At 32.1% G+C, this 10795-nt stretch overlaps 1 protein-coding gene across 1 annotated transcript in view; it reads left to right on the forward strand.

Annotated features, from left to right (window-relative positions):
* The window catches only part of LOC134267574 (uncharacterized), a gene marked incomplete at its 5' end in the record, with an annotated part of 59752 nt that extends 49219 nt beyond the window's left edge, over window positions 1-10533 (forward strand). Inside the window, 4 exons of the mRNA XM_062749782.1 lie at window positions 3045-3299; window positions 3778-4011; window positions 6069-6190; window positions 7978-10533. Of these exons, the coding sequence (XP_062605766.1) occupies window positions 3045-3299; window positions 3778-4011; window positions 6069-6190; window positions 7978-9306 (1940 nt within the window). The remainder of the gene's footprint in view (window positions 1-3044; window positions 3300-3777; window positions 4012-6068; window positions 6191-7977) is intronic.
* Between the last annotated feature and the right edge of the window lie 262 nt (window positions 10534-10795).

Below are 10795 nucleotides of genomic sequence, written 5' to 3' on the forward strand. Positions count from 1 at the left end.
ACATGATTACAATATTATTAAAGTTTGATCAAGAAAATCATTGATATATTTAAAGTGTCAACTTCCACTGCCTTTTTTCCTTTTCAATATCAGGTTAATTGCTCCCGACGCTTATATTATACCGGTATTACGATAAATCTAGACCTTATGAATTAAAATTGAAATTACTTCAATTTCCTCCATTTTTTTTTTTTTGATTCCTTTGAGAGAAACGCGGTTGAAGTTTTAAGTTACTTATACATGTGTATTTATTTTAAAACTTATTCCTATGTGATATTATTAATTCATTATTTTTAAAGGTTAAAGATGTTTTTCGTAAAGCAAGGACTGGTTTGAAGAACATGCACCAAGTCTGTTTAATGCTCATGCACGGCTAAACTTCCCTTTTTTTTTATTTTCCTAAGTGATTTAACATACGTGTTGAATCATTTCATAAAACGATAATCATGTTTAAAATTGCAGCACACTCTAAGATAATAAGAATTTGTTTAATTTTTCCTACTCAAAAGTTTTAAAATACATGAAACTATGTCATGTTTTTCTTTTTTATTATTTCTTTCTTAAATGCATAAAATGATTTTCTCAAGAGGTGAGCTGTTCATATGTATAAATAGGTCAATGTGAATTGTACTTTAAATCAGATAAACAACATTATGGCGTTTTCACTTATTATGTTTAGTATAAAAATATATAGATTATTAGATAAATTAATATCCATCAGGTAAAATTGGATTATTTTATAACACGACGGTCGTCTAGCTTTTCTCGACTGACATAATTTTTTTTTAAATGTTAAACAATTTTTTTGTCTCAATTTATTTGTTATAGTTATTTTTTTATTTTGTCTCACTTTATGTGTCATTGTTAATTTTTTTTCATTTAGCAAACCAGTACATGGTGTATAAAATTATGTAAAACGTCAAATTAAAGAGTTTACGGATAACTACAGGCGTTTAACAGTAGGCCTTATAAAATGAAATTGAAAACTTGATTTTAAAAAACACAGACGTGTTCATGAATATTGCTATGTTTACGCCATGGCATCATAGTTTCAACTGCAGAGATGTGCCTAAGACTGTCGGAAATAGCTTGTTTTGGACGTTCAAATATTAAATTTTGTTGCAGGATAAACAAAATGCATGATAACTGTCTTGAAGAATAAGCGATATTTGGCCTCGGGTCGAAAACATAAGAGGGGTCGACAAGCCTCGCCCTTTATCACGTTTTCTTACCCTCACCCAAATATCGCATATATTGCAAGACAGTAACCATGTATTGTATATATAAAACACTACTGAAAGCAATGCGTATCTATGTATAAGTTTTAGTAAAATGATGTTACAATTTAGTTGAATTCATGTAGATGTAAATGAATCGATCAGAACACAATAAAAATGAAGTTATCAAGAATGTTAAAGGAAGTCAATACCTGTATATTACAGGGATGGGGTCGATTACTTTCAAAAGTAATCGATTAAATTACAATTACTTTGGATTTTAAATGTAATCGATTACAAGCTGATTACAGACATTTTTTGAAGTAATCAATTACATCTGATTACTTTTCATTCATGTAATCGTGATTACTTATGATTACTTTAGATTACATTTAGTTTTTGTTTGTTTAATGTTCAAAAACAACAGGATGTTTTAATTCAGTATTTACTTTTTAAGTATTATTAATATTTTAGGTATATATAAAGTAGAATCCAGAAATTCTTGGTGGTACATTTCTTAATATAGATGCATAAAATTTTTCAAGTTCATGTTTTCTATCTTAAGTACAAGCAATATCTGTGTTATTTTTGAGATAGAAATAAAAAGAATTTATTTATCAAACTTGACATAATTATAGTTATGCATAAAGGGATTCGATAGAGAACTGTTACACAAGTACCCCGGTAATTGACCTTCTTGATGAGTGATGAGCTTTTCAATTAAGCTGCCAATTACTAGATGTTTTTACAAGAATTAACACTTTGACTGGACAAGCATGGATAGTTCAATAATTGTTATAACCCAAGCTGACCAAACTTTAGTATACCAGTGTTTTATTACTACCGGTAATTAATTCACATATCTTTTTATGTACACAGAAAATCAAACGAAGTGATTTTTAGAATACAATAAAGGAATATTTGAAAAAAAAACATGTTTATTCAAAAATATTTTATAGGGAAAACAAAATGCTGCATTTCACATATTTGTAAATAGATTGAAACCAAAAATAAAAAAATAAACTTTTAAAATGATCCTAAAGTAATTTTCTTCCATTTTAATTATATATATATCAAGTCAAAATATAGAATAAGTATTTTGAAATTACTACTGAATAAAGCTAGGAACTGATAGAATTTACTAATTGACTAGACAATGGACCTGATTATAAGCATTTCTAGATGCATTAGAAGAAGACACCTAATTAAAATAGCTTATAATTTTATAACAACTTTTGCTCACTGAATATCATCAAAAATCATTAATAAATGAAATTTGTTTTAATAATTGTAATCATAAAGTAATCAAAAAGTAATCATGATTACAGGACTTTTTTCAGAGTAATTGATTAAATTACGATTACTTGTAATCAGAAAAATTGGTGATTACTGATTACTCATGATTACTTGGCAAACTGTAATCGATTACAGCTGATTACGATTACTGATTACGATTACCCCATCCCTGGTATATTATTTTTTCGAGGTTCTAATAATATTACCTCCATTTACATTTAATAATTGATTGATTGTATATTATTTAATGCCCCTCTCGAGAATTTTCACTCATATGGAGACGCCACCATTTGCCGGTGGAGAGCTGCAAATTTTCTCCTATACTTGACACTTGGGGCCTTTAACAGGGGGGTCTTTTTCGTGCCAGCACTTACTGCGACACGGGGCCTCGGTTTATACGGTCTCATCCGAAGGACCACCTCCATTTAGAAGGTACAGGTCTGTCAAAATTCAGTTTTTTCCCATGAAACTAAAGTAAAAAGAAATGCGTAGCTTTCTTGTTGTGAATTGTTTTTCTTTAACATGATATAGTGGGAGTCCCTGGAGAAATACTAAGGTGGGACCAGGAGGCCAGAGAGCGGTATGTGGAGTACGCTAAGAGAGGAACACAGACAGTCCACCACGCCCGGGGGATGATTGTAGGATGTGCTGGGGCGGGGAAAACCACGCTACTTCAACGTCTTCTCGGGTGTAGTGAAGAAGAGATTTATGAAGTAAAATCTACTGAAGGATTGGAGGTGCATGAGGAAATATTTGATATATGTGATAAAACAAGATCATTGAAAGGTAATAAATATAAGATATGCTAAAGTGAGAGGAAAGTGAGAAAAATATTTCTTGCACACAAAAAATATGACATTCCTTTTACTTACTTTCTCCCTCAATTTTTTGTAATAAAACTAAACACCCATGATTGTCTTAAAAAAACAACTTAAACTTCTCTTTTTATTTGTGCAATATGTTTTGTTTTAAAGACATTGCAAATCAATGTAAAACTGATTTTTAAACAACTAGAATTACATTTTTAATCTAAGTGGACAGTTTTGTCGACAGCTGAAATGATGCTTTGTGCGTAATCATACACATAAATTACTTTCAGCATTGTAATTTTAGCACTTTTGGTAAATTAAAAAAAAACATAAATTAGTCTTTAATGCTATGAATTAAAAAAAAACATGTCAAAAAATACCATTTTATTGCTTCTATCATGTATTATATTTTGAAAAAAAAAATAGAATGTTAGATATCTGATGACTCTTTTTAGCAAGAAAAAGCCAGGAGAATCATGAGAAAGTAAAAACTTCAAATGTGGACTCTAAGACTCTGACTTTCTTTGACTTTGGAGGGCAGTGTGCGTACTACGCCTGTCACCAGATTTACCTGACCAGGAGAGCTTTCTATGTTGTGGTGGTGGACGCTTCTAAACGTCTGGACCAAAAGGTGGATAAGGCAGTGTGTGATCAAGATGGTAGTGTGTTCTCTGGATGGACCTATGGAGGTATAAGAAAATTCTGTCCTCATTGAAGATGTTTTATTTTTTTTTTTATTCTTTTGTTCTAATGTCTATGTGCACCGGACAAAAACCTGGAGAGTTGTATTTACGATTGGCCATGCACTTATATGACAGATCAGTTCATTAATGATGACTGCACTTTACGTTGTGTTTTGGGTCTTTTTCAGTCGCTTTTATTGATTATAGATCTTAAACTAATTTCACATTTTTATATATTTAATACAGAAGTGTGTCTATTTAATTTATAATATCAAATTTGAGTTTAAACTATAATGCAATAATTGGTTTCATGTTTTTGTCCTTAAGTTTTTTTATATATAGTATTTACACTTACCTGCCCTTGATAAAACATAATGTATGTATGGGAGGAGGAGCTAACATCGTCAGAATGGATCTAAAGGCTGGATGAATAACAATGGCATGAAAAAATAGGAGATCACTATTTTCTATCTTTCTATTTATTCTGTATCGTAAATGTACATTGTTTTTACAAAGTTTTAAAACGTATGAGCCCATCTATACAACATGTCGACCTGTTCAACGCGTGTAACAGCCCTTGTTTACAACAAAGAGCGCGAGTGTACATAAAAGGAGAAGCAGTTTTTTTTTCTTCTTTAACCATGAGCTCATATCTGTCTATTAATCTCCTTTTAATACAACATTTCTAATGCAAATATACACCTACATTTGTACTGTAATAGACTATAATGCGCTGACTGTGTATAAAGCAAGTAAATAAATGGGCCTTCTTATTATCGAAGAAGATTGAAGAAATTGTGATGACCATCGCCTTAAAAACAGACTCGTACATCGTAAATATACACTTATTGTAATTAAGTAAAGTTGTAAATTAGATTCCGGTATTGATCATTCCAGTATTTAAAAGAAAAATATCTGTTTTGAAGATTTATTTTGACGCATTTTTCGCATATCCTTAAATGCATTCATTCTTTGTTTTCATATTCTTGTGTTCTACCTTTGAAAGTAGCTCCGCCCACCACTGTCCCGTTCTGTACTTCTAATACAGAATAGTAAACTCAAAAGAAAAACACCGCTAACGTGTTACAACTGCATTTAGTGTACAACAATCGGCTTTGCAGCGGTTTAACGTACGTCTCCACCGGCTAGCCCCGTTGGGATCCGGGTTAGAATAAGTCCTCAGTACCCCCTTGCTTGTCGTAAAAGGCGATTAAATAGGGCGGTCCTTCGGATGAGAGTGTATAAACCGAGGCCCCGTGTCACAGCAGTTGTGGCACGATAAAGATCTCTCCCTGCTCAAAGGCCGTAAGTGCAGAGCATAGGCCTAAATTTGAAGCCCTTCACCGGCATTGGTGACGTCTCCATATCAGTGATATTTCCTGGTGAGGGACGTTAAACAATATACAATCAATCTCCACCGGCAAACAGTAAAAGTAAAAAAAGAACATACGTAGCGTTGGAATTGAAAATTCAAATGTTGATATCCGGCAGGTAAAGTTATTTTAAATGTAAAATTTAATTTTAACAAAAAATCATCAGAATGATTCAAATGAGTCCTAGAACTAAATGTGTAAAAATAAAGAACATTGAACCAGTGGTTTCAGATAATTTGGCGATTAAAAAAATCAATGGCAACAAAACTAAAAGATTCAGTGGATGACGTCACAATATTTGACCTTTAACCTCTTGGTATGACCTTGACCTTTGTAGTACATAAATGGAGACTCTTTATATATATGTGTCAAATTATCAGTCCTCTACTATTTATTGAACAAAAGTAACACGGCATTTTATGCTTGTTCATTGCACTTAGATAGCGTTAACTCATTCCAAGAAAAAATATGACGCTAACCTGCCAAAACCTACAGTTTTTCTTTCCGGGATCATCCATTGTTGTCAATATAGTAATATTATTCTTTTTTCTCCCCAGTACTTTTTAAGAAATGGGTTAAAAAAGTTTTTCCTACCTGAAAACTTCTGATAAAGCCGCAAAATTGATTTTTGAAAAATATTTTTCTCCTTATATGATTTTAAAAAGGAACATTTTCATCTCTTTATTGCAGAATACTTTGTGTTCTGGATAAAGTCTATACATACCTACTGTGGTTCTGACAACGAAAAAGATCCAAAACCTGTAGTTCTAATTGTTGCAACACACTGGAAAGAAGGAAGCAGACAGTTTAGGGTGAGCTATTTTTATCTAATGAACTTTTCATATACACGCTAATACCAGTTTTTATGCGCCCAAATTTATTTGTCCTGTATGTCTGTTTATCCGTTTTTCTGTCTGTTTATCCGTTTATCTGTCTGATTATCCCTTGTCTGTCTGTTGTCAACTTTAACCTTCGCCATGACTTTTCAACCGTGAGGGGTAGACTTCATATTTAGTATGCATACTCTACTTATCAAGCACTTTCAACTGACACCAAGGTCAATGAACTTGTGACCTTAACTGCGACCCCTATGCTAAAAATAACTTTTTCGAACTTTTGTCATAACTTTTGAACCATAGGAGAGAGACACTTTATATTTGGTAAGCATACTACGCTAATTAAGTGCCTTCAAATAACACCAAGGTCAATGATAGTTTGACTTTGTCTGTGACCTATATGCTAAAAGTACTTTTAAGAACTTTTTTGCCGCCGGGTGCATAGTGTTTTACAAACACATCTTGTTTTTAATTCTTAAATCTTAAACATATAGCTATATGTTCGACGGTGCGACCGTTGGGGCGAGCGCAGTTATTTACTATCAAAAACCTTTACAAAGCTTTTACTTGCACTGCCTATCCTCAGTTCATTAAAAAGAAGAAGAGAATTAAAAGAAATCACTTCCTAGACATCGGGATCGAGATTCCGAACTTTCGGAAGTTTCCGACAAAATCGGAAATACCCGAGCCGTTTCAGTGATGAATGTATGACGTCAAATAAAAAGTCCTTGTTGACTCTGAACGCAAACGATAGTTTGTGGCATGGAGATTGCATTAAATTGTTGTTTGTATTTTTTTTCAAGTACGTTGTTGCTATGTTTTAGCCACCATGTTGCTATGCACCGCAAAGAATTATTGGGAGTTTGGAATTTTATCACGCGGTGAGTTAAAAATTTCTTGGAACAATGTGCAGATTTCAACACGAATTTCCTCCGTTCGTATACGTTAGTCTATTTAGCTCGCTGCGCTCGCTATAATCTTTAGTGATCTGTACTTTACAATTGTAGCCTTTTGATAAAAAATAATAAAACAATTATAGTCTTTTGATGAGGTCAATCCCTAGTGCTCGGTCGATATGCTTTCTCTATGGTCTACATATTTAGGGATTGTACTGAATCAAAAGGCTAATTTTTTTTTTATTATTTTTTTATCAGTTAATAAGAACTGTCTTAAAATTCTTTTCAGTACCTTCTCATATAAGGCATTGTTATGTCATATGCGTTTCTGTATTTAGAAACATAAGTTTATAAATACTATTGTGACGTCAGCACTATTGTTGCTTCACAGAAGAACGTTTCCAATTTTAGAAACAGCAGGTTTATAATTTTTTAAAATAGAAACATCCAGTCCATACCACTTTTGTACTTGATCATGTGATCTAGTTGGAGCCTATTAGATAGTTCGAACAATACAGAAAAAAGTAATAGTCTTTATTAAAAAAAATACTACCCATCATGATACAGATAATATCGATGTTATGTACATGCACGTTTGCATGCATGTTTGGATTATTTGCAAATGATGATGATAATTATTAGAAAGTCAATGCTAAAATCATTTTCATGAATTTAGATTCCCCTCCAAGTTACATATTATGAAGACTTTCAAATCAACAACTTAAGGATCTTTTTGTGTAAGTTGGGAAAGATTTATAGGGAACATGACTAGAAACAGTGTCAGTTAATGTCTTAACAGAAAAGGAAAAATGTCAGAATTATATCACCACCCATAATTTATTTTGATAATATTTTATATCAATGTAGGATACACAGGAACTGATTGAGAGCTTGTATCATCAATTTCCAAAGACATCTAATTTATCACAGTACATCAGAAATGATAACGTGTATTGTGCAGATTTTACTTTACCTCTTCATGATCTGGAAACTTGCTTCTTCGAAATAGCTTCCAATCAACGATGGAGAGAAAGCATTCCAAAAGAATGGTCTTTCTTTGGATTAGAAATCAACCAGAAAAAACACTCAAAGCGGATCTTGAAGATTACAGAAATAACAACAGAAGTACCAGAGACTAATACCAAAGAACAAGAGGATTCAGTTAAAGCTGAAAAGGGAATCCAAGATATGCTGCGGTATTATCATGATGCCGGAAAAGTCTTATATTTCAATGAAAATGGTCTCAATAAAGAAGTGATTATAGACGTCCAATGGTTTATTGACGCCTTCAAGCATATTATCACAGACAAGCTTCATTTCAAAGGTATTCCTGTCAGCCAAGGGGACTGGCAAGAATATTATAAAACTGGAAATTTGCGAGACCGGCTTCTAGTAGAGATCTGGAGACATAAAGATAAAGAGCTATTTGACAAGCTAAAGGAAAAGGACAAGAACTACCAAATTAGAGGTGGATCGTATGAGGAAGATGGACAATATCTTCAATGTCATAAAGAATCACTCATCAATTTTATGCAAAGACTCGGTTTATTGGCTGTTGGTTCGATATCTCACTATGTTCCGTGCATGAATCGTAAAGAAATAGAAAATGAACTTCTAGATATCATCACAAAATCGGAGAGTAAATCATCTGTGCTTGTTTATCAATTTGAGTTTCTGCCATTTTTCTTGTTTTACCGTCTTGTTGTTGCTTGTATGCAAGAAGATGGCTGGACAGTACTCGAAAATGATGGTACATCTTGCCTCTACAAAAACACTGCTTTGTTTTCGAATGGTAAATATAATATCGTTTTATCTGTCACTAAAGATTCCATACAACTTCAATTATTTCATCCGATAGCAGGATACGTGTTGGAAAGAGATCAAGTATGCACAATCCAAAAAAGAATAGAAGAAATATTGGAAAATCTGTCAGGATCAATTTACAAAAGAATACAGTTTGTTAAAGGTTTTAGATGTCGAACAGACGACACAAAAGCAATTGCACTTGATATCGAGAAGCATTTCTTACCAGAATCAAAGATTCCGAAAGACGATCGCAAAACAAAAAATCCGAAAGAGGATTGCAAAATGATATGCCCTTTACATTCCGTAACTGATCGTCATATCATCGATATCACCGAGTTAACTAGATATTGGGTATTGAAGAAGGAAACAAATCCTACAGACAGCAAATAAAATTCACCATTTGCTAGAAAAATTTGCTAGAAAAATTTTGAGATGTTGATTTTGTTTGAAATTATCTAAATAAATGTTTAACACTTGAATGAATCAAAAATTTCTATCTGCAGTAAGGTCTTAAATAACTGGGACTTTAATGATTAATATTTTTAAAGACACGAGGATACGCTTATAAGGACTGGTTCACAATGTTTTTTTTTTTAAAAATCGATTTAATGACACATTTTTTTGTATTTTGAACTATTTTAAAAAGCAAGTCAAAGAGTGGCAATAATTACTAATATTTATTCAAATACTTCTCTTTCATATGTCTAAAAAATATCCCAATGATTTATATTAATTATTTTAATTCAATAACTCAAATTAAGAGGAATTTTTCATTATCGATGTCTTCAATTATCTCTGTCCTGTATGCGTTCAACATAGCACAACTCTAATTACACTAGGTAGCGCAATGTTTTGTTATAGAGGTTTTATTTTACTTTCAATTTGTGTAAAAAAAAAATAAACCTTTGCTGCTACAACCTATCATAAATGTAATTAAGAGGAGTTGAACAGACAAATCATTTTTTGGTTTAAAATGGGGCGTTTAATATTACCTCGTTTTGGGAAAGTTTCGGGCATACACATATACGTAATAATTGAGTATTCGAAAGACATTACATACATGTAATACACTAGCATAAGTGAGAGGGCTTTAATAGGATTTACCTTCTGCCAAATCCCATTCACTTTTACTTGTGTAAAACATTTGCATAAATAAAAAAATACGTAATACAAACAGGAATATGAAACCCTAATATTCTCCAGATTTTATGTAGTTGTTTTTTTTATTATATAGATCATATATAAGCTATATGATAGATACACATACGATATATAATATAAGAAAAGTTCAATAAATGTGCTTAAGGTCTTTTATTAAAAAATATACATACAAAATATTTACTGTAATCCCTCATAGTATGATTCTATTAGTATCCCATGTTACCCTTCACACACGCCTTTTGTTTTTTAACCCGTGACAAGAAATCCTAAGCTACTCATCTTTAAAGATTCCAAAAGACACTAGTAGGTAAATACGTAAAAAAATGCATCATAAAGAAATGTGTATACTTTTCCACGACTAATAAATACAATATAAAAGTACGTATATACATTTCACTGGGCCCAATGGACTTTCATGTCACTTTAACAATGTATATTATTTCATAATCATTTAAAGATAGCAGGCATGATCAACGTTTATTTGTCTGATAAAAATATGATTTAGTGAAAACCATAAATTAAAAAAATTTGGCAGTTTCTCTGACATTAAATAAATACTGCATGCTGTTGGTTGTTACATTGCAAATGTTTCCCCCCTAAGAAAAACATCCCGAGCGCAGCCTTTCTGTCAATATATAGGTTGACACTAGTTTTTGGGGGGTGAAAATTTTCAATTTGACGCTCAACTACATGCAATATTTATTGTATTTGTACCCAA

This window comes from Saccostrea cucullata, unplaced genomic scaffold (assembly GCF_032062105.1).
Source record: "Saccostrea cucullata isolate Sc308-1 unplaced genomic scaffold, CSIRO_AGI_Scuc_v1 ctg728, whole genome shotgun sequence".
In the NCBI taxonomy this organism is placed as follows: domain Eukaryota; kingdom Metazoa; phylum Mollusca; class Bivalvia; order Ostreida; family Ostreidae; genus Saccostrea; species Saccostrea cuccullata.